The sequence below is a fragment of the Peromyscus leucopus genome, chromosome 13 (genome assembly GCF_004664715.2).
Source record: "Peromyscus leucopus breed LL Stock chromosome 13, UCI_PerLeu_2.1, whole genome shotgun sequence".
Classification (NCBI taxonomy): domain Eukaryota; kingdom Metazoa; phylum Chordata; class Mammalia; order Rodentia; family Cricetidae; genus Peromyscus; species Peromyscus leucopus.
In genome coordinates this window covers 1,302,136-1,327,679 of record NC_051074.1, presented here as the reverse complement: position 1 = coordinate 1,327,679, position 25,544 = coordinate 1,302,136, and the positions used below count along the sequence as shown (strand labels likewise).

The 25,544-nt window shown below is 41.1% G+C and overlaps 1 protein-coding gene across 1 annotated transcript in view; it reads left to right on the top strand.

The window, feature by feature from the left end:
- Positions 1 to 25,544, top strand: part of Dner (delta/notch like EGF repeat containing) — a 152,278-nt gene that overhangs the window by 95,649 nt on the left and 31,085 nt on the right. Inside the window, exon 6 of the mRNA XM_037210473.1 lies at positions 9,966 to 10,190. Coding sequence (XP_037066368.1) covers positions 9,966 to 10,190 — 225 coding nt within the window. The remainder of the gene's footprint in view (positions 1 to 9,965; positions 10,191 to 25,544) is intronic.

Sequence of the window (25,544 nt, the reverse complement as noted above, 5' to 3'; positions counted from 1 at the left end):
TGAAATCACTTGTCTGGTGACATTGCTTCCACATGTTAGGGCTTGAGTTTTTCTCTGGAGCTATTCTGTTTTCTTTCCACCATTTCCTGACATCTGTGGCCTGGACAACTTGAGACCGCCTATCCCACACAAGAGGATGTGGTCATCCTTTCTGCACGTGTTGGTTGATGTTCATTCCCTTCTTCCTGTGGAGGTTGTAAATCCAAAGTTTTCTCTTCACCTCCTGGTTGGGACTCTGAATTTTGTTCTCATATAGTTTGTTAATCTTTGGGTATTTCAGAATTGCTACTTTAAAATTTTTATTAGTTCTTTGAGAATTTCATACATTATATTTTGATCATATTACACTCTCCTGAAACTCCACCCCATTCTACACACATCCAATTTTGTATTCTTTTTTTATACACCCACTGTGTCCCAGTTAGTGCTGCCTATATAATCTAGGGCCACACACTGAAAGAAAACTAGTTCACCTTCTCCTGGCAGCTGTAAATTGCCAATAGCTCCTCAGTCAGAGGTGGGATTTCATGACCACTTTGCCCTTAGTGAAGAGATTTTTGTCTGACTTGAATTTGTATAGGTCTCATGCGTGCTGTCACAACCGTTACAGTTCCCGTGTGCAACTTCCCTGTTGCAACTGGAAAACACTGTCTTGTTGTCGTCGTCCACAGCCTCCAGCTCTTACAATCTTCCTGACTCCCCTGCCCCCAGTTATTCCTGAGCCTTGGGTGGAGGGGCTATGATGTAGATACCACAGAACTTAATAGTAAAATCATATTGCTGAAGACAGCACACACTTAAATCACAGAACATGGAGAGATCAGGCTGGTATGACACTTAGGCTTCATCCTTGTTGTCTAGCTTTCATGATACTGGATGGGGCTCTGGAGTAGCAACCACTTTCTGATTGGAATTAAGAAGGTCTGCTCTAAAAATGCAACCCATACCTGGTATCATTATCTGGGCCAAGAGCCTGGGACTAGACAGGTTCTAGGTCCTAGGAGAGAACCTACTACTTCTCTGCTGAAGGAAGATAGTATGAGACCAATTGCTAATGACTTATTGTTATACCCATAGATCATTTCTCAAACCCCATCAGAGAAGCTTCTTTTTACAGTAGATGGTGATTAACACAGAGCACCACAACTCAAAATGGTGCAGAGAACAAGAGTCTATGGAGTACTCAGCAATACTACTGTTTATTATTATTATTATTATTATTTTTTTTTTTACTATTTATGGTTCAATACTCTACAGAGCTGTATTCCAGTTGTTGTCCTGTGCACAGTTTTTTGTTATTTTTAGAATTATTTTTTCTGTATATGTGGGTACACACATGCCATAGTGAAGGTGATGAGGGAAGAACCACACTGGATATGGGCTGAGAACCCAATATAAATAAAAAGGGAAAAGAAGCCAGGGAACCTGTTGAGCACTGGCACACATCTCTCTCTGTTCTTGGGTATGCACAATGGGATTAGCTGCCTTCTACTGCCATGCCTTGATGAACTGTAGCCTCTTAGACCATGAACCAAAATGAACACTTCATCCCTTAAATTGCCTTCTACATACTGGGATTGCAAGCATGCCTCTCTGTGGATGGTTCAATCACAGTTTTGTATGCGAGAACTTTTAACTTGCCAAGTGCTTTTACACAGATTTTCCAGTGTGAGGCAGCACATGGAACTTAAGAGAACAGATTTCAGGTCAGATGAGGCTCCATTTAATGTTTAAGTTTGTCATTTACATGTTAGATGTTTGTGAACTAATTCCCTAACATCAAGACCCCAAGCCTTCTGTAAGATTTCTCAAAAATAAGGAGGCTGAGGTGTGCAAGAGTGTTACTTGATGATACTGATATGGATTATCAATTCGAATTTGATTGCATTTCAAATAGTAGATAGGTTAAAAACTGCTATCCTAGTGAAGGAGTTTGAGAAATTTACATTTTGGTGAGGTCATGTATTGCAAATCCATGAACATGGTATAGCTCTTCTCTTTTTATTTGGCTATTTTAAACTTAAGTAGTATTTTATGGCTTTCTCTTATTAAATTCACTTCTACTTTATGTTTTTTTTTGGTTTTTCGAGACAGGGTTTCTCTGTGTAGCTTTGCGCCTTTCCTGGAGCTCACTTGGTAGCCCAGGCTGGCCTCGAACTCACAGAGATCCACCTGGCTCTGCCTCCCGAGTGCTGGGATTAAAGGCGTGCGCCACCAACGCCCGGCTTCTACTTTATGTTTTAAAAATATTTATTTATACTTTATTTGCATGAGTGTTTTGCCTACATGTATGTATGATCACTATGTGTATGCTTGGTATCCACAGAGGCTTGAATAGGGTGTCAGATCCCCAACCATCAGTTACAGATGGTTGTCAATTGCCATTTGGGTTTTGGAAGCCAAACTCTAGCTCTCACCAGGAGCAGCAAGTATTCTTAATCATTGAGCCATTTCTCAGGCCTCTTTTATATTTTATTGATAATACTGTAAATTGCATTTAAATTTATTTTCAGTTGCTTATTGCTAGCGATTGCTAAGAATACAGTTGTTTTTGTATATTTGCTTGTCCTGATAGTTTACTATTTTTACTTATGATTCCATGGTTTTTGTTACAAACTCCTTTGATTTTCTTTGCATAAAATCATAGATTGCTAAATAATAGAGTTATGCTGTTTTCCTTTATAATGCTTTAAGCTTTTACTTGCCTTTTGCATATAGTGAAATGTTGAATGTAGGTAGAGAGTAGAATCCTTCCCTCATTCTTTACAATAGGGGGAAATATTCATTATTATACTGCTAAATATGTTGCTGTCTGTAAGGTTTTGCACATGTAGTTTCATTATAGAGGAAATGAGCTATTTTAGTTTCCTGAAGTTTTTTTTGTTTTAGAATAATGAATGAGTGATAAATTTTGTATAATGATTTTTTCCCATACTTATTGAAATGACCAATTTATATCAAGTGTTATGAAAGGGATATCTTGTTTCAAATATTGTATCTACTCATTGATTTTGTCAATTTACTACATTAATCACTATGAAAAGAGTCTTTCTTATATGGCTTCTGGCAGTTTCTTTTTTTGGGGTTTTATTTTTTTTATTAAGAGATTTTCTATTCATTTTACATACCAACCACAGATTCCCCTGTCCTCCCTCCTCCCACCTCCCCAGCCCTCCCCCTAACCCACCCCTTATTCCCACCTCCTCCAAGGCAAGGTCTCCCATGGGGAGTCAGCAGAGCCTGGCACACTCAGTTGAGGCTGGTCCAAGCCCCTCCTCCCTGCACCAAGGCTGCGCAAAGTGTCCCACCATAGGCACTAGGCTCCAAAAAGCCAAATCATACACTAGGGATGGGCCCCATTCCCACTGCCAGGGCACCCCCTAACCAGTTCAAGCTAAACAACTGTCTCGCTTATCCAGAGGGCCTCGTCCAGTACCATGGGAGCTCCTCAGCTATTGGTCCACAGTTCATGTGTCTCCATTAGTTTGACTAGTTGTCTGTACTTTTTCCAATCATGGTCTCGATATCTCTTGCTCATAGAATCCCTCCTCTCTCTTGTCAGTTGGATTCCTGGAGCTCTACCTGGGACCCAGCCATAGATCTCTGCATCTGCTTCCATCAGTCACTGGATGAGGGTTCTATGATGACAGTTAGGGTATTTAGCCATCCTATTACCAGAGTAGGTCAGCTCAGGTACCCTCTCGACTATTGCCAGTAGTCTTTGGTGGAGTCACCTTTGTGGATTCCTGGGAACCTGCCTAGCACTCTGTTTCTTCCTATTCCCATGGAGTCTTCATTTATCATGGTATCTCTTTCCTTGATCTCCCACTCTGTTCCCTTTCTGGCTTGAAACTCCTGCTCCCCTAGGCTCTCATTCCACTGTCCCTTGCCCTCCATTAACCCCCCTCACCCCCAGTTTGCTCATGTAGATCTCATCTACTTCTCCATCACTGGGCGATCCTTGCATCTTTCCTAGGGTCCTCCTTACTAGCTAGCCTCCCTGGAGCTGTGGGTTGCAGTCTGGTTATCCTTTGCTTTACATTTAGTATCCACTTATGAGTGAGTACATACTATATTTGTCCTTCTGAGTCTGGGTTACCTCACTCAGGACGATATTTTCTAGTTCTATCCATTTGACTGCAAACCTCATGATGTTATTGTTTTTCTCTGCTGAGTAGTACTCCATTGTGTATATGTACCACATTTTCTTTATCCATTCTTCATTTGATGGGCATCTAGGCTGTTTCCAGGTTCTGGCTATTACAAATAATGCTGCTATGAACATAGTCGAGAATGTGTCCTTGTGGTATGATTGAACATTTCCTTGGGTATATGCCTAAGAGTGGTGTAGCTGTGTCTTGAGGAAGATTGATTCCCAATTTTCTGAGAAACTGTCTGGCAGTTTTCTTTTGTACCTGAAATTGTCTTAATTAGATACCTACATATTTGGGATTGTTAGATCTTCCTGATGAATTACCTGCTTTCTATATTAAGAGTTCCTTTAATCTAATACATTTTTTGTTGTTGTTGTTGAAATAAGATCTTACTATGTAGCTCAAGCAGGCCTGGAACCCACTGTGGATGCATCACCTTTGTTATTTATTTACTTTTAATGTTTTTCCTCTTCTTTTGCCTTCAGCTTTATATGTTTTCATTTTGATAGTAGAGTTCTTCTAGAGAACACATAGAATTTACTATTTCTAATGCAATCTAAGAATCTCTGCCTTTCATTTTAGGTACTAGTCCATTTACATTTAATATAATTATTGATATGATTCACTAGACCTTGACTCCTTTTAATATTTTCTCTTAATATTTTATTTTCAGTAGTTTGACTATGATGTTAGTGTGTGTTTTAATGTATCCTTCTTATGGTTCAATGAATATTTTGTTCATGGATTGATAATTTCCACCAAACTTAGGAAGAATTTAGCCATATGCATGTAGTCTAGATGAAAGGAAGGACAGAGGGATAAAGTACTAAAAGCAAAGGGTACATTCCAACTCTTTCTTAAGGAAGTTTTTCATATGTAGACTCAGATTATTTACATTTATAGCTCACTATCCAGAAATGGAGTGACAGGTCAATATATTACTGTAGCAGATGCTATGAAGTGTAGCTATTATTTCGTCTCTGTGTGAGCTGAAGTTCTCTAATGTAGGAAGTTGGGAGATGGATACTAGGGTGCTAGGTAATGAGTGAGGGTTCAGACAGATACCATTTCATCTCATTACTGGCTTCTTTACTATGTACTCTGTGTGACTGTTAGAACAGAACCTTGATTTGAGAATCCTGGGTTCAAATCTGACTCTCCTTTTCTAACTGTATGCCTTAGGGCAAAGTCCTTGATTTTCCTGTCTACTTCCCCATTAGAAAATGAAGAAATAACAGCACTCATGGGGTTTATAAATCCTTGGAATGGTGAGTATACTTCTAACTGCTTGCATGAGCAAGTGCAGTTTCAACAGACTCTTGTTGAACTTATGAAGAGATTTTTTTTCTTCTGAGCAATTCTTGTACCTCTTCCCACAGCTGTTATCCCAAGAGCTCACCCACTTTGCCTTGCAGGGTGGCCCAATAACTGCATGTGTTTAAAGAACTGTGTGTAACCAGCTCTTGATTCCAGAAAACGCCCTTAGTAATGCTCAGGGATACAGCCCTGGGGGACTCTGGGCAAATGTGAAGTTTGATTATGTTCCAGAGATTGCTTAACAGGCCAGCTTTCTTCCAGTTTCCCTATGCACAATCTCTTAGTATACATAGTATACATAGTAAAAGACTCACAGTTTAAAGGAAGTTGAATCCAACATTTATTGAGTACCACAGGCCACCGTACTTAGTCTCACCTAGTAGGAGTCTACCACATTTTGTAGGTTAGGAAACTGAACCGAGAATGATAAGATACTTTGTCCAAGGTCAGACAGCTTGTAAGGAAATTCAAACATTTTTTTTTTTTTTTGGCTTTTTGTTACTAGTATTACAAGCCTTATTCCTGTTCTCCTAGGAAGGAGAACATTTACAGGGCAGCTGAGGAGGAAGTGAGTCATTTACAAAAGGAAGTCATATGAACAAGAAGATAACAATGACTTGAGCAATGGGAGGAATTACAGAATTTGCTAATCAAAGTAGAGGAATTTGAAAATCTGGCACAGCATTCTCTTCTTCCTTTCATTCCGAAATGAAATACTTTGGGTGTCCTGCCTCCCAGCTGGACTGATAACCCTCACTGCAGCCCCCCCCCTTGTGTTTTCCATTGCAATTGGTATTAGGGCCATCTTCACGGTCTCTGGCTGTCACATACAAATGTGGCTACTTGTTGTTCCATAGTTAGCATTGCATCTTAACTCCATAGTAAATCCAATCCATCATCAGTATCTGCATCCTACTTAATGCCAGAACAAGCCAGAGGGATTCAGTAGTAGCCCTGGGTCTAACAGATTAGCGGACAGTGGTGGCAATTGGACCCAGTTCTCTTTGTCTTCATCAGTTAGCTATAGGTTTGTGGTTTTGTTTTTAAAGTTCCTCTTTTGTTTTATTGGACTGTGCTTCCAAGTGTCATGCTCTTTTGGGTACCACGGCTCTGTTGTGTTTCCAGAAGTCAGGTACTGTGTCACATCTAGCTTTGTTCATTAGGTTTGAGGCTGCTTTGTCTATTTGGGGTCTTTTGTGCTTTCATATGAATTTCAGGTTTGTTTTTTTTTAATTTTTCTGTGAATGTCATTGATATTTTGATGGTGATTGCATTAACCTGTTAGTCACTTTGAGTAGTATAGGTATTTTAATAATATTAATTCTTCCAATCTGTAAAATGGGAAGCTTTTCCAATTTTTTGGTGTCTTTTAATTCCATTAATGTTTCCTATTTTTCTTTTGCTTTATAAAAATTTTCATACAATACTTTGATCATATTCCCCATTCCAATTCCTCCTAGGTCATCACACTCCCTATCCATCCAAGTATATGTTCTTTCTCTTAAAAATACCAAAACAAGCCGGGCGGTGGTGGCGCATGCCTTTAATCCCAGCACTCGGGAGGCAGAGGCAGGCAGATCTCTGTGAGTTCGAGGCCAGCCTGGTCTACCAAGTGAGTTCCAGGAAAGGCGCAAAGCTACACAAAGAAACCCTGTCTCGAAAAAACAAAAACAAAAACAAAAACAACAAACAAAAAACCAAAACAACAAAAAGGCACAAATAAACAAACAAAAATATGAAGTCCATTTTGTGTTGGCCAACTTCTCCGGAGCCAATGAGGCACTGTCATAGAGTCTGGTTGATGTACCCAGTGTCACGCCATTGAAGAAAACAAATCTTCCATCTCTCAGAAGCTACCAATTGTGAATAGCTTCTTGGTTAGGGGTGGGGTTCCATGTGTACTTCCTCTACTCAGTGCTGGGATTTTATCTGGCTCGGACCTGTGCAGCTCCTGTGCGCTGCCACTGTATCTGTGAATTCATCTACGCACAAGCCCCATTGTGTCTGGAAGATGCTGCTGCTCTAATTTTTGAACCGTTTGGAGGAAGAGCCCCATCGTTTAATTTTCTTAAGTTAAAAGATAAAACCCCAAGCTTCTGTCTGAATGCAACTTGTGGGTTGACTTGGTTATTTAACTTCCCAAACCTGTCTCTTCAGATTAATAAGAACTATTTATTATTGTCGCACACAGGACCAAATTGGATCTTTTCTATTTCCAATGGCCATAGTGCATTTTCTAGACCCAAATAGCAACGATTAATTTTGTTCTAAAATTAAGATGTTTGAGATAGCTTTATTTTTTCACAAATAAATTGTTAAATAAGGATACTTCATAGTGAGTGCTGCCATGTTAATGAGTGTTTAAGCATCTTCTTTTTAATCATATCAGAATGGAATACATGAAGGATAGAAAAATATTCTACTCCAGGCAACTCTTTGGAGAATGCAGGCATTATCAAGACTGATTGTATATTGCATTTTGTAGTTTGGTTTCTAAAATATAAAAGCTAAGAGAAGTTTATAAAATATTGAATGTCATTTAATTTTTTTCTATTTCTACCCAGAATAATTTCAAGCCAATTATGCCCACTTATGAGTTGTCCTTCAGATAATAAAATCTGGGACTATTTTTGTTGATTTTAAAGATTCACTATATTCTTAACAATAACTATAGAAGTTGTCAATATCACTAAGGAATTATGTATGAGTATAAATATAAACTAAAACAGATGAGAAAAATAGAGTATCAAAGGAAAAGTATGCATGAATAATGTTATTTAGCTTTAATTTTTAAAATTTAAATATTTAATAAAATATCAAATTAGTCTTAAAGTATTAAAAGAAGCTTACATTCATACACTGTTAAATATACACTCCTGTGTGGATGAAGAGATGTGCAGACACATACATATATTATATATATATACATATATATACATACATACACACATGTACACATATATATCATATATATGTATATGTAATTTTGTTGGCCTGAGAAATGCCAAATTTTGTATATACAAAACAATAAAAAACACTTACCTCACTTATCTGATAATCTCATTTAAAATTAAAATATGTAACAGCTTTACATAATATTATATCATAAAATATGCTTCCATGTATAATTTCTATATAATAATTCAATTTTCTAAAGTGCACAATTCAGCAATTTTAGTAAATCCACATAGGTGTGAAACTATTCACATGGATCATTTTTAAACATTTCCTTCAATCCAGTGAACTACCCACATCTGTTGTCCTCAATCTCTCTTTATACCCCAGCCACAGCAATCATACATCTACTTTCTATATTTACTTAAAAAAATCTATTTTTGTTTTATGTGCATTAATGTTTTGCCTGTGTGAGGGTGTCAGATCTTGGAGTTACAGATAGTTGTGAGCTGCCATGTGGGTGCTGATAATTGAACCCGGGTCCTCTGGAAGAGCAGTCAGTGCTCTTAACCACTGAGCCGTCTCTCCAGCCCCCTGCTTTCTATATTTTCATGTGTTCTTTTTCTGGACATTTCTACTAAGTGACATGATGTGATATATATATAGTCTTCTGATATATGATCTTCTGAACATGTCTTTGTTCTTAGAGTGTCATGCTTTGGTGACTCACTAATCTTGTGGCTTATGTTGGTGCTTAGTAACTATTCCCAAATGGCATTGCACTGTAAGGATAGATGTACCATGTTTGTTTACCCATCATCAGAATCAACATTTAAAATATATATATTATCCATTGGGTTGAACACCTGAATACATTTATTAAAAACACTGACTTGTACATTTTGGAAGAATGAATTATAATCTAGAAATTATACACTTAAATGTATTATTTGTTTTCAAGAAACTGGATAGAAGACAAATGATAAGTATGGGTGAGATGTCTTCATTATTTACTATTTTACATGTCTTCTCTCTTTTACACTTAGTGTTATATCTTATACTTTTAGGTAATCATTGTCTACTTATTTTTGGCATATTTTAGATTATACATACACACATACATATAACTAGACACATGCCATGTGCACATATACTACACATATGATGTACATCCAAGCAATTTTTTGTGTTTATATCTTGTGTTTCAATAAGTGTAGAAACACAGGATTTGATATTTTAACATAGGGTTACCAAATCTATGATAAACAATCTAATAGGTCTTAGTGGGTTGTGACCTATCTGAATTAGTGATTGTATGCAAACACGTTCTGATTTTTTATTATTTTTACTCTTTGAGACAAGGTCTCATATATCCTATGTGTTTCCAAACTTGCTATGTACCTGAGGATGACCTTGAACCTCTGAAGCTTTTGCCTCTGCCTCCCTAGCAGTGGGATTATAGGGCTTGAGCCATTATGATTAGTTTACATAGTGCTGAGGATTGAACTTGGGGCTTAGTCCTTGCTAGGCAGTTTACCCACTAAGCTATACCTCCAGCCCTGCTTTAAGAGTTCAAAGCCCTCCTATGCTTTCTTGCAGGATACTTTGGCGCTGCTTGTGAAGAGAAGGTAGACCCTTGCATGTCATCTCCATGTCAGAACAATGGTTCCTGCTATGTGGATGGCGTGACCTTCACCTGCAGCTGCAGCCCAGGCTTCACAGGGCCGACGTGTGCCCAGCTTGTGGACTTCTGTGCCCTCAGCCCATGTGCTCACGGCACATGCCGCAGCGTGGGCACCAGCTACAAGTGCCTCTGTGATCCAGGTTTGTTCTCCGTGTAGACAGTGAAGCTTTTCCTAGACCACTTGTTAGTTGTCTGTGCATCTGAGCAAAAGACACCCAGAGTGTGACATGCATAGAAGTGAATCCCACTGGTTTGTGCACACCTACTCGTCAGACCTACTCTAGGTAGAGCTTTAAACAAGTCTTTTCTTTTACCCATGGGCTGTTCATGTTCATTGTGAGACAATTGGAAAGTACAAGAAAGCAGGATGGAGAAATTTAAAAAACGATGGAATCTCTAACGCAATTTTAGTGTCCAGTGCACAATGCAGTTCATTTATCACCACAGTTTATTAACATTCTTACTCTGTGCGTAGCATGTTATACTCAACTTCCTCAGTAAACGTTCAATAGCTTCACCATTTATTTCCCAAAAATACTTTGCATTCATGATACTGATATTTAAATTGTGGAGGTTTGGAAACCGAGAAGTCAGAGTGATGACTTGTCCTCATTGGTGTCTTTCTTATCTACTGGTTGTCTGCAAAGAACATGTGGGCAGCTCTCTCCTTTCTCTCATTTCCATTATGCCAATGTCTCTATCCTTGCATTACTTCTCCCCACATGTGACCCGGGTCAGTCAGTGTGGCTAGCCAGTACCTGCTTTCACTGATCCGTGACTGTGCTCTAGTACTAGAATGCCTGCTTTGTTACTCCATCTCTCTTCAGGGCCTGAGTTTCCCTCCTCTAAGTTCCAAAACTCATCCACAATATCACTTTTATCATCTTTACAGTGTAACACAGTCACATACCTCATAGGGATGTTTTGTTACAACATACCATATATACATTGCTGGTCCATAGGGTTGAATAGCCTGTGGTCATCCTAGATACCTTAGCATGTGTGAGAACACTCTCAGTGACGCTTGCACAATGCACTACTTGGGATGTTTCTCCCATCTTTCAGGGACAGGTAACATGCTAATGATGGTGATAGGTGACACTCTGCCCCAAGGACTAAGAGAAAGGTGTATATGTGTTTAAAGAGATTTTGAATCAACAACTGTACCGCTGAGCCAGGTTCTTAGCTGGATATGTCACATCTTTGGACTTTTCAGGGCTACATTTACCTGGAATACCGCTGTAGATTCACTTTCTACCTGTGGCCTCAGACTCATTAGAGAGCCTGATCCAGACTCCAACCTCAGTGCTTCTGGCACTAAGGCCCCAGTGCCTAGTTCAGAACTCCCAAAGGCCACGTCTCAGATTCAGAAATCAATTAAAAGAGTTAGTGGGAAATGCAGCTAAGCTTTCAAAAGGTGATGAAAAGCTTTTTGCATATAGACTCTTAATTCTCTGATTTTTCTAAGCAGCTGATATTTTGCCAAGTTCTTTCTTCCATGCTCTGCAATACAGAGAAGGGGCTGTTTAATCTGCTTGGTAACAGCGTTAGGAGTCTCCAGAGAAGCAGGACACACACACACACACACACACACACACACACACACACACACACACAAGGTTATTTTAAGTAACTGGCTCATACAATTGTGGGGACTGGCAAGTCCAAAATCCGTAGGGGAAGCTGGCAGGCTGCAAAACCAGCATGACGTCTGTGTTGTGCTTTGAAGCTAAAATCCTTCATCTGCAATAACCCAAGTCTTTGCTCTTTAGGTCTCCAAGAGCTGGGCTGATTCCTCGCTCCATTGCATTGTCATCTGCTTTACTCAGAGACTACTGTTGTAAATTTTAATGCCATCTAAGAGAAAATGCCTTCAAGGCCACATGTATGTAGAGGAAATATCTGGATACCATCATCTACCTAACTAGATAGGCACAATTAATGATCACAGTAATAATGGGGATTTTCTGTAAACCTTGAAGTGAAGTATCCTCAGTTCCCTGTGTGATGTCCCTGTCTTTTCTGAGTCTTTGTCATCTACCTCCATGGGAGTCTTGGTTGACATGGTAGCATGTTGGGCCTGGTTTTCATGTGTGGGAACCCAAGCCCATGTGTGGCAGAGCTGCGTGCTGGGGAAGGAGGCAGAACAGGGCTGTGCTATTCCCTACCTGGTGAGCATACCCTTAGGACAGTTTGGTGTGTGCAGACTGAACAAGGTGCCATCATACTGGACAGAACCACGCCTCACACCTAGCACAACTAGGACTCACCTCGCCCAAGCTCTGGAGATGTCACAGCACATGGGGTCGCTCCCCTCAGTGGCAACTGGAAGTGAACTTTTGCTGTTAGGAACTTCTCCATATTCTGTTACCTGCCTGTGAGAGCTCTCTTTCCCTACAAGCCTCACAGAGAAGACCCAAGCAGGACAGACCAAAAAAAGTCATTTTCTCTTTTGAATTCCTGTCTTAAACATATTAAAATCTTTGGCATATTTAGTACTTTAAAAAATTTTAAGTGAACTATAGTTATTTGTCTCTGTCTGTTTCTGTCTCTGTCTCTCTCTGTGTATGTGTGTGCGCGCGTGAGAGAGAGAGAGAGAGAGAGAGAGAGAGAGAGAGAGAGAGAGAGAGAGAGAAGAGAGAGATTATCCTAAGCAGAAACATGCAACACACATCACTCAGTGTTTCTCTTTTTACTCTGAGAAATGCAGTTGGCAGCCATGGAAAGGCCATACCTCTGATCTATTCACTATGAATATAAGACATTTATAGAGCATCCCTGGGCCTCAGTTTCCTCCTTGGGTAGGAAGCATGAGGGAGAGATTCAGTGTAGCTCCTCTGCTTGTGTGGCATTAAGAGCTAGCTACCCTTTCAACCTTTCCAAATTTTAAGTGGACTATAGTTATTTGTCTCTGTCTGTTTCTGTCTGTCTCTCTCTGTGTATGTGTGTGAGGATTCCAATGACATCTTTTGAGGCATAGTGAACTGAGTCATCTCCCATTTACATTTTGCTTTCCCCTCGGTTCTCTGTTAAGGCTTCATCTGTGTCCACATTTAGATTGGTAGTCACCTGTGGTCTAGCACTATCCCTAAAGAGCCTTAAAACCCACAGAAAACATCTTCTACTCCACAATACCTTCATTTGTTATGTACTCTCCAGTGCGGTCCTAGAATTGATCCCAAGAGAGCCTGGTCACCGAATTTGGGACATCCAACTGCTTCCAGAGGGAATAATCTTTCAGGTGGTTGAGTGACTTTCTGTGAAATTAAAAAAGGCCTTTAAACATCTGGCAGGAATTTACATTTGAGGAAGTGAATATCACAAGTCTGTGAATGGGAAATTTCTTTTTATTTTTTATTTTTTTTTTGGAGCTTGTAATTGCTTTACCACTCGTTTGCGTAATAGTTGAATCTTGTAAGAGTGGGTGAAATTGGGTGTCTGGCTGCAGAGCAGTGGGCTGGATCATCTTTACAGAGAGCAAACAGATCCTGTTTCATAAGTGACAGCAGATTGAAATCATACCAGATTGGCAATTAGTTCTTATCTGAAAAAAAACAAAAACCAACTATGCTGTTCTGATTACTGCAAATCAGGTGTGTCAGGTGCTCTCTGTTCAAGCTTCAGTTTCAGCTTACCATTCCCAGTGTTTCTGACGGCATTTTAATACTAAATAGTAAAATGCCACTGCTGAGTAATTGCTGAAATGTCATCTCCCAGTGACAGTTTTAAGTGACAGGGCACTCGTTCTTTAAAAAAAAAAAATTGCAAACTGAAATCTCCCAGAGGCTGGAGAAGTGAGGTCTTGGAAATGCTGCATGTATTAGATGTGAACATGTCAAGGGCACACTGTGGCCATTGCAGGTAGAACCCTGTTTTAGAGTCAGTGCTGCAGATGCCCAGTATCAGATGCAGTGGCTGACTGGAGGGACCAGGTTCAGCTTTCTTCTGACTGGTTTAGCTTCCGGATGCACGTGAGTGAGCACTCTCCACTCGCTTGCTTGCTAGCCCCACCTCTGCAGGGGGACCTATCTTAAAGAACCGAAGCTACAAGGCATTAGAGTAGTTTGCATGCAAATATATGCATCAAATTAAAATTTTAAGAATATTATCTCTCATGACCATATACTCAATGTCAGTCAAATAGGCTCCTGGACCTGGCAGGGTGTTGGCCAAATGGACTCAGATACTATTTTGTTTCTATTTTCTACATTTGCCTCGCCTGTGGGCTGCATTTCTGCTGTGTGGCTTGTGAGACACAGCTGGTGTTGCTTCCTGTTGTGATGTCCAGGCTTGACCACATTGGTACTCAGACAGCACTGCCTGGAAGCAGAATAAAGATAAGACCTAATGGTAAGGATCCTCATAGTAACTGAACAGCAACAAGAAAATTAACACACCTATGAAGATAGGAAGGCATTTAGCTCACTAATGAGTATCTGGATATATTCAGATTCTGGGAAAAGTACAGCAGGCAACTTTTATCTTTATTTGCCAGGGAACTTCCTCTGGTTTACTGGGATGAAGACAGTTCTTATATTGACATGCTGTGATCTCCAGCTTCCTGTTTATGAGAGGTACGGATTGTGTATGAGAGGTATAGATTGTGTAAGTATATATCTCTGATTCCCAATCCTGTGACACCCTTCCTGTGTCATACTCCAAAATGTAGTGCCTGTTTTTTTATCATCTGAACCCAAAAAGGAAGAAACAAAGGAAGTCTTGTTCAGTCAGATGTATCTTAATTTATGTGGACCTGCCTTACTCTTCATAATCTGTACTCTGGCAAAAAAAAAAAAAAAAAAAAAAAAACCCACAAATAAAAACAATTTAAATCTTTACTTCAAAATGTTGATAGAACTAAGAACTTGGGAAGAGAAGAGCAGCCGCTCATCAGTTACATGTACATACCAAATTGTCCAAGGATTAAATGTTACTCACCATCTGGAACATTACATTTTCTGACTGAAGTGATGAATAGATAAGGGCCAGGGGCTGGACGGAGCTTTATAAAGGAAGTATTTCTTTATTCACCAGCCTTTATGATGTAAGACCCATGGCTGCCGTTTCTCTGCCCTTGACTCCACCAGATGGGGATGAAAGACAGATTTGAATGTAGCTGATTAGGACCCAGAGCCTCTGTTGCCTCAGAATAAATAAGAAACAGGGTTAACCTGTCACCTTCATTCATTGAGGGTAATAATGACTGAAAAAATTAAGACTTTAACTAGAGTTTCTAAGTGCTGGTTGTCTTTGTAGCTCGCTCAGATTAGCACATCAAATTGAGTCATTAGCCACACAGATTTGCTCTGTGGAGTGGGGCAATGACCTTTTCCAGGCTGGCTGTGCCTTGAGTTGCTTCTATCTCTGAGAACTTACTTCATCCACACACAGTGCTAAATATCTGACATGTTTTCTCTTAAAGAAATCAAGGTATCTAGGAAATGGAGATGGCAGAAAATGGAGGAGATGGAATTCTCATGTTAATTTGTATTTGCTCAACATTACAGACCCACTGTTCTTGACCAAAGGCTTGGAAGTCTACTTGTGGAAACCGTGCTCCCACATTAGTTGTGACCTTGGCCTCTTTGGCTGAACAATCACAAGAACAAGCTTTCAGACTCCGCTGTCTCAGCATTGTTTCGGAAAACCTGGGCACCTGAATTGAAGGTGGCCTTGGCTGTGGGTCAGTGAGTGACTCTTAGACAGTAGAAGTTCCTATGTCCAGCACAGAGGTGTCCAAATCTAACACCACAGGGAACAGAACTCTTGTGAGTAGCTAGGACCGCCCCTCCTTCCTGTCTTTGCTTCCCTCTGAAGATCCATCCACATGCTGCTTTGAACTTGATGCTGAGGGCTGCCTGGCTTGGGAATTTATGACTGTATTTGGCCTGATGTCTGCTGGGTGCACCTAAATAAAGGAGCCTGCCTTTCTATGACTCAGAGCCTGTAGACACAACCACATGACAGATGCACTGCTCTATCAGCTCTGGAGTTTCTCTTGATTGGCATGTCTCAAATCCAGGGTCCATGATACCTACTCATAATATCTCTTATCCTCTACATCTCTGAAAGTCTCCTGTATTGATTACTGTGAACCATTGACTCCTGATCGGGAAATATCATGGTCTCTGAAATACTCTTTTTTCTTCCTACTTTTGTTGTTTTTAGTTTTCTGTCTTGAGACATCTTTAGTGTCCCAAGCTGCCCACAGCATGGCCTCTGTAGAAATGACTACCCATTATTGTCAATAAATAACAGTGGCTCTTTGGGACCTGAGAACATCAGCATTGGAGACCCTGTAACAACGGGTGTCATTGGTGATAGCCATCTCGAGATTGACCATAGCCTGACTCCAGAGTCCACATTAGACAACAAACGTGGGTGTTCCTCTGCATGTCCTATTTTTCCAGCCTTTTAGCCTTCAATATGCTGGAAGATTCTTCCGTGATTGGATTTGTACAAAGACCTGAGGACAATGCCCTGCATTTCCCTTATTGTTTGCCATTGTGCCCCTTGCTTTTCAGTTTGAAAGCTCACTGTGGAAGCCCATGCTTTTACAGAATTGCCTCTATTTTAATGAAGATTCAGAGCACTTTGAGTTTGCCTGGAGAAGACTGATACATGACCCTCCCTCCCTCCCTTTCTTTGTCTGCCTCCCTTTCTTTGTCTCACTCCCTCTTCTTTCTTTTTATCCTAGACCACTCCCAGCTCCATAGGACACCACGTGTTCCTCCCTCTCACTCAGTACCTCCTGTCCTCTTTTTAAAACTTCCACTTGCCTTTATAGGAGTTGACTAACAGACCCTTTAAAAAATAGTTATTTTATGTGTGTGAGTATTTAGAATGAATATATGTCTGCGTACAACATACATGCCTGGTGCTCATGGAGGTCAAAGAGGGCACTGGGTCCCCCTGGAACTGAAGCTATGTACGGTTGTGAGCTGCCCTTTGGGAGCAGGAAATTGAACTCAGGTCCCCTGGAAGAGCAGCCAGTGCTCTTACCTTCTGAATCATTGCTCCAGCTCCTGGACTTAAGTCTTAAAGACACGTTTCAGTTCATTTTTATCATTCCATATCATTTTATTATTAAAGATGCATTTATTTTTATTTTATGTGCACGAGTGTTTTACCTTCATGTATGTTTGTGCACCACTGTGTGCCTAATGCTTGTGGAGGTCAGAAAAGGGCACTGGGTCCGCTGGAACTGGAGTTAGGGACAGTTGTGGTGCTGTGACTAAAACCTGGTTTTTCAGAAGAACAATAAATGCTTTTAACTACTAAACGTTGCTCCAACCCACAGATAGATTTTTTTGATGGCACAGATTTTAAAAAAAATCACAAAGCAAATGTTTGTGGTCTAGTCCATGGTAATATATTGTTTTCAGGCTGGAGAAGCAGCAGCTGAAGTGGTCTGGACTCAGGAGGACGTGGTACCTTGGGCTGTGGTTTTGGAAAAGTTTTTTACCAACCACTCCTTAAAATTACCTTTCCTGCCAGTTCTCTGGCACCTGAAAGCTTTTTTATCTGGGTGGTCTTACTCCTTTAAGCTAGGCATTGTTTCTGGAAATGAAACCTTTGTATTAGTTATTACTGCATAACAAACCACTGAGAAACTTGCTGGCTGAAAACAGCCATTTGCTATTTGGGTTCAGGGAATATGGGACGTCCTGGCTGGACTCTCTTTGCTCTGCACAGCACGGACTGTGCCCACGTTTGCTTTTGCAGTCAGTTGGCAAGTCAGCTGGTCCTGGGTGACCCCACTCATATTGCTGGACTGTTAGCTGGAGTGATGGGGGATAGGATTACATTTTTCTCAACTTCCAGCATCTTCAGTGCTGCTTCTTCACTTGACAGCTAGGTACCCAGAGCAGCAATGGAGGAAAATGTAAAATGTAAAACTGCATGTATTTACTTATTCTGTGTATGGGAACATGTGTGCCACGAGCACGTGTGTAGAGGTCAGAGGCCAGCGTTTGAAGTCAGTGCTTTCCTCCTGCCATGTGGGTCCTGGAGGTCAAACTCGGGTCATCAAGCTTGATGGCAAGTGCCTTTAGCTGAGGTACCTCGATGCCTCCCCTCCCCCCATGCACTTTGTAGGCTGCTGCTTCTCTTGTTTGCAAATGCTCCCTTTGTGGGCTGCTTGCAGGGCCAAGCTCAGCTTGCACTGCGTACAGTAACACAAGCCTGTATGATAGTCTCTCTAAGAGCAGATTTGAGGAGAAAGGAAGAAGAAAAAAACTGTTCTTTTTGGTTAGTTGAGAAGAAGAGCGGAGGCTCCAAGGTTGAGGCAAGGCTGTGGGCCTTCTGGAACCATCTGCTCCTCTCCCCTCCTAACTTGGCTTGGTTCCATTCTCTATTTACCAGCCACATGTTCTCCTGGAGTCAGCAATGATGTCCCTTTGAGCTTCCCTGCTTTGTGACTTCTTACACATGACTTCTTATGTATCTTTAATTCAATATTGGCAAATGGAACAGAACAGGGTGACTAAAATGATTGACTTGTAGTGCCAGTTTATTTACATTTTGAAATTTTTTTCTAATCTAATTACCTCAAGGCAGTTCTGTTGGCTGAAATACCTCTATGATAGTCTTCAGCCAAAGCTGTGCCACTGAAAGTCAGGTTCAGCCCATCTGAGTTTCTGGCCGTTTGGGATAGTAGCCAAGCTGGGAGGGGCACACTAACAAAAATATTTATAAAAGAGTGAGAGAAGTTTCTTGGGTATTTTATAATTTTTTATTTTTATTTTTTGTATTCCACATATTTACATCAGAATGGCAACAACTAACAAGAACATTAGAGGACTACAAATTTCATCGTGTCTCTGAATGTCCCACGTTAATTGACAGGGAAAATAATGTATTCAGAAGGGAAAAAAAATCATGGTCGACATTCTAGATACCATGTACCTAAATGATCTGGGATAACCCCAGTCACATTTTGTTCTCTGTCTCACAAGTCTGTGGCCTCAAACTGTACATGGAGAAGCCCCTTCTGCCAGAGCTCAGGGACCACCACAACTTTGTTAAAGAATGTTTCTTAATTTAGAGTTTGTAAAACTGACTGCCTTAGTTTGTAATTTCCTGACAATATTCTGAGAGAGAGAGAGAGAGAGAGAGAGAGAGAGAGAGAGAGAGAGAGAGGAGAGAGAGAGAGGAGAGAGAAGAGGAGAGGGGAGAGAGAGAGGAGAGAGAGGTGTTAGTATTTTGGGCTCACAAAGCCGAATTGGTAATATGCTTCTCAGTCTGAATCTGGGCTAGTTTCTTCTCATTCTGATTAGGTATGTATGAAACCTGTTGTTCCATCCCTGGTGCTCTGATAAAATGAATTCATATAAGGCAACTTGAGGGAGAAAGGGTTTATTTTAGCTTACAGTTCCAGAATACGACCATCACTAAGGAGAAGACCAAGACAGCAGGTCACATCACAGCCACAGTCAAGAGCAAAGAAGTGAATGCTTAGTGCTTAGCCAGCTTGTGCTCAGCTGAGTTAGTTCACTTGGTACACAGTTTAGAACACTGCCCCCAGTGGGTTGGGTTTTCCTGTATCAATCAATTACCTTAATTAAGACAATCCCCAACAGACGGGCACACAGGCCAACCCGCTGTAGACATCATTCCGAGACACTCTCTTTGCAGGTGATTCTAGGTGGTGGTAAGGTGACAGGCAAGCTAGTCACCACACCAGCTGTACACAGAGAGGCCTGGGCCCCACCCTGAGAGTGACTGAGCTCTCAGCAGGACCTAAGAAAATGTGTTATAACACATTCTCAGGTGAATCTGTTGCTTGCTGGCCTGGGAACTGTACCATGAGAACCTCTACTACAGTGCAGTAGGTATATATAGTCTGAATAGCACAAACCCTAAATTCTTGGGGCTAAATAGGTTTTGGGTTTAAGATCTCTTTTTTTTTTAATTTTGGAATATTTGAAGATATGTAATGATAAATCTTAAGGATGGGACCCCAGTCTAAACACAGAGAAATAATTTATTTCCATACTTCTATAGTAAACTAGATATGACCTTATGCAATATTTTGTAATAAGTTTGTGCACTTTGCCTGTGACCTATCACAAGACTGAGTGAGAAATTTTTGACTTGTGCTATCATGCTGATTCTGAGAATATTTCAAATTTTTGGAGCATTTTAGATTTCAGATGTTAGGATTAGGTCTTCTTAATCCATTGGCAAGGCAGTAAATTAAAATGAAATTTAATTGATTGTGAAATAAATGAAAAGCAATTAATCATTTGAAAAATGCTTCCATGCCTTAATCCTTCACAGTTTGTGTTTATCTATATATTATATATATTTATGTATATAAATAAAAATATATGTGTGTGTAGGCATCTCATCACCTGGCTTCTTGTACCACCGCCTCCATCATCTCTTCTGTGTGTTTGTCCGGCTGGAATATTTAGCTGGAATATTCCACAGCTGGAAACCTCTAGCAGGGGAATCTTTTCTTTCTCAGATTGCCCCTCATCTTTGCCTAAACTGTAAACCAAACCACAGCAGAACCATCTTCAAATCACTAACAACACTGTCTTATTCGTTCCTTAATCCTCCTGTGTTAGTTTTAGTACTTAGAGGCATTCCCATTGAAAAATGATCTCTATAAAGTCCATGGGGTGAATAGTTTGCTTTATGATGAGTAATGTCCATTGCAGATGTCCCATATTCAAAGGACACGTTTGTGAATTTATTCGTGAATGGTGGGAAAGGAATATTTGAATATCTAGTTTTGTTGTTAAAGGGAATAGTATTTCTTCTTTAAATGCAGTTGGGTGGATCGATCCTCATCCTCTGGTACCATATATTCTTTTCGTAAAAGACATCTTTTTATGGTGACTCGGTGATTAAATTTTAAAGAAACCCCTCCCCCATGTAGCCAGTTTAGATTGTAGGCAGAATCCACCCTCTAGTGGCCAAATGCAACATGAAAAAGTCATGAGTGAAAAAAGAGGAAGAATTGCGTGGTGTTTTTTTTTTTTTTTTTTTTTTTTGCATGTGACTAGGTTGTAACCTAGTTCTGAAGGCAATCTTAAGAGATGTCTTTTTCAGACCAGTGTTAATCAATATATTGCTAGATAATTCTCAAGATGGTAATCAAGTTGAAGATGAATCACCTTTACATAGGCAAGTGCTTCTGTGCGGCAGGTTCTCAGCAGAGCTCATGTGACTTTTGGCGCTCTTTGTAATCATGGCTGTGCCATCTACAAGACATCAGCTTTGTTCTTACATGTGGTTTGGAAGGAGAATTCTGCTTGCTACTATAGATAGAATGCTGGTGGTTCGCTCTAGTCCAGTGCTATTAACATTTTTCCTTCAAGTATGATTTGTGATGTATATGTTAGAATTCTGCCCTCACTCCAGCTGCGTGATCACACATGCGCAGTCCAGGAGTTAAGCAAAAGGTCTTGCGTCTTACATCGTCAGTGTGCGCGAGCAACTACATGCACCTGGTGTAGTCAGCAATCAGCGCATGGGTGGTGTAGTTCCATACTGGGGGCCCTTAAAACAAACAGCCACAGACCTCACCCTCCCTCTCTCCCATTTTGCTAAGCTCTCTTCCCCCTCCCCCACCATCTTTCTCTCTCTTCCCTCCCCAGGCCTGGTCCTTTTTGTCCCTCCTCCTAATAAAGCTCTCTGCTACTAAGCAGCAGGTTCTGTCGTGACCGTCACCTTCCCACCAGTAACCAGTGCTGCCACCAGCACCACTTATCATTCATTTCAGTATATACTTAATCTAGAGAAACTTCTGGGTTTTAAACAAAAACTTCCCTGCTGATTGAATAGTATAATCCTTGTTTTTAAAAGTGTTTTCTTTATTAGCAATCCCTCTTGGTGTGGTGGCTGTTTCTTGTGTCTGAAGAAGGCTTGTCCTTCCCTTTATAGACTTGGAGAGTTCCACTCATCTCATCTCCTAAAAAGTCTGTAATGAAGTCAGGCCTTTTCTCATTATTCACTGTTCAACCAGGGATTAGATGTGGTCATCATTTCCCTTATAATGTGAGGCAGTATTTAAATTTGTCATACTACATATATCAGGAAAGTGGGGATGATAATGTCCATTTTCCATTTTGGAAAATGTTTTTTCAGGCATTTTAATGCATATTTGTTCAAACCAGACATTTGAAAAAAAAAAGGAACTCTTCTGCATTTATGAATTCACAGGTTACTCTGCCCTATGATTTCATTTCTTAGCAAATTTAATTCACCCCATTTGACCAGATGTATTCTCTATTTACTAATCTGTGTTCCTAAGGAGCATAAAATGTACCATTATAAAGAGAAAATGCAGAACGTGGGTTTGGGTATTGAGCAGTGAGTCAAAATTCTACTTCCAAGTGGGAAACCAGATCCATCCTGGAGGTTACTCTCAGGGGATGAAGCTGTAGAAAGCGGGGCGGATTTGAAAAGTCAAAGATAAACAGCATGTCTTGTACTAGAAAACAACTGGCCTTTGAGCCACTGGTTTGAGAGCTGGGCCAACCAGTTGTGTACTGTGGAATGCTGAGCTGGTATTGTCCATTTTTTCAGTGAGGTTGTATGTGTGTGTGCTCCCTATGTGATGTGGTGTTTTAGAGCAATGGCATCTTTTAGCATTCAGATACTCAGAAGTTTACAGTGTGTGTGAACCTGATGCTCATTTCTGGAGCACAACTCCTAGGTTGTCGGTTTAGATAATATTTGTACCTTGGCCTGTTATGCCCAGATTTCGGGGAGCCCCAAAAGACCACCATAGAGACCAGATCCCATATGTAAAAGCAAAGAGCCTTCATTTTAAGCTCAGAGTTTGGTCTCTCTGTCTGTCTGACACAGTGAGCAGAGAGCCCCGGAGCCCTGGCAGGGTGGGGTTTTTATTGTAGCAGAGGATGGGGTGAGGGGATTTTCAGGGTTTAGGACCCTGCATGGCTGACATTTGAGCTGGGAATGTTTGGAATGCCAGATATTTCCCCTTAGATGCAGGCCCTCCTTGGGTGGGGTCAGCTTATGGCTTTTCCTGGGTCCAGATGTTGCCAGTCACAGCAGCTGTGTCTGGGCCTCTAAGTCTGTCATGACAGCTGTGTGGTCAAGCTGTTTTGGGCCCTCCCACAGGGCCACAGGGCCACAGGACCACATTGCAAATGGATCAGGTGCTTATTGTGTGGCAGACATTATGCTGGGTGCATCCCTTGTGTTAGAACCTCATGGGCAGGGTCAAGTGCTTGTCCTCTTGATGACAGGACAGGAACCTCCTCCTTTTACATGTGTCCTTTATTGTTGCAGATTGTCACATTGACAAAGATGTCACTCATTGAGACTAAGCTGCAGTCACATATCTGGGTGGCCTAGAGGTCCTCAAATGTAAACACTCAGTGTCAACTTACAGAAAAATATCTAACAAAGAAAATGATATCAAGTACCATTTTGTTCACAAAGGATAACTTGGGAAGCACAAATCCTAGTGTTGAAACACCTCTCAAACTCAAAAACCTCACCTGCCTCTACAGGTGACCCTCTAAGAACAGTGCCCAAAGACATTATACCAGGAGGCGATGCAGATCATTAGGAACCCTGGCATTTCTGTGAGGGACCCTGCTCTCTGCTTGCTCTAATTTCATCATATTCTGAACTAATTTCTGTTCTAGCTTATCTCTGGGCTTTCCCATCTGTATTTTTTGTTTGTTTATTTCTTGTCTTCAAGTTGGCATCTCTGGGTCCTCCCTTCTCCTCCCCCCATTCCTCTGCATCCTCTGGCTTCTTGTTTTTATGACTTACTTAATTTTTTTATTAGTGTGTGTGCACACATGTGTGCATGATGTACATGGGTATACATGCCATGGCATATGTGGAGGTCAGAGGAAAATGCCTCTACCTGTGGAGCCATCTTGCTAGCCCTACATATCTTAAAAGCTGTAGCAGGATCCATCTTTTTAGCATCAACTTCACTGTTTGGCAACAGAATCAAAATTCACCAAATACTCATGAAACAAACTTATTATTTTTCTCAGATCATTTGTTTTTTTCTGAGAAAAACTGTCAGTCCCTTTTGCTCACTTAAGGTTAGCTTCTAGAAAGTGCTTTGCATTCTCTCCTGCCCCCTCACTTTCTTCAGCCACTTTCCGCTAGTGGATTTGACTGTGTTCAGAAGTTTGTAGAACAGAAACTGGCCTCAGCTAATGCCCCCTCTTCCCCACAGAACATTGTTGCAGAAGTTCAAGATAAGACAAGGCAGGAGTCTGGCTTGACCCTCACACTCTCCTATGCTACTCATCACCAGGTGTTTCTGGTTTACTTTTCAAGTTGCCCTTAGCAATGCACTGGCACCACCTTCATCCTTGATGGGATCCCTGCCCATCGTGGCAGCCTCCTCAGTGGTCTCTCTTCTCCCAAGTGTTTGAAGTAATGCTCTGCCCTGTAAAATGAGGGCGTCACCCAATATCTCTCAGTGCCCCGGGGCTCCCGGCCTTAAGTAAGTCTCATTTGAAAGCTCATTTCCATTAACATAATAGGATTATGTCCTCCATGCCTATCTCTCAACTACCTTGGGTGAGGTGGAGGATTTGATCTTCTGAGAACTGGCCTAGACTTGAATCTAAGCCATAGATGTTCCCATTTGCCTGCTCACACTGGAAAGAGGGAAAGACTTAAAGTGTTCTTAAAGAAACCTCCCAACTCACATCTCACTTACTGAAGCTTGACTACAAAGCAAACACAGGTAAAAAGAAGTTCTTTCAAGCTGCTTTTGCCCTAAATTCAGGTGGAGCTGGGGTCTGAGCAGTGAGTCTTGGCCTGTTTGGCCTGAGCATATGGCTGTTGGGTTTGGATGATGTTGCCAGGTTTTTTTCTTTGAGGCAGCATGAAGCACGAATCGCCCCCTTCTTCCCCCAAGGTGAGAGGAATGGATGAGTTGCTGGAATTTGTCACACAATGTGTGAAAGCCATCTGGCTACAACCAGAGCCTTAGAGTTTGGATTTTTCAGAGGGTGACATGATGGGCCAGGCAAGGGAAAGAACTAAGGAGTAAACAGCGTGGGCTGAGGCCATCTTACATTGGTGTTTGAATCATGTGGAGCCTGTGGGGCAGGGCGAAGAGCTGGCCTCGGGAGGGCTTGCTTTCCAATGGAGTGAGTAGGATGAGCGCCACTTCAGACCAGAGCAGCAGGTGTTTGGGAGCATTCTCTTCCCCACCATATCTGGGCTGTGGTCCCCTCACCTGAAAAGTAGGGGTAGTCCTTCCTGGAAAATGGCTCCACCACCCCATTTGCTGGGGTGGGTGAGGCTAGAGCACCCCTAGTTCTCAGTGTTCTTTAGAGGTACAGAACCAGCAGTGTGTGTGTGTGTGTGTGTGTGTGTGTGTGTGTGTGTGTGTGTGTGTGTTCATCAGAGGGATTTGTTAGATTGGCTTGTACAACTGGAAGATGGGATGTGGTGGTAATCTAATTGTACTGAAATGTGATTTTTGATTGTATGTTAATAAATAAAGTTGCCCGGGGGTCAGAGCTATTAGA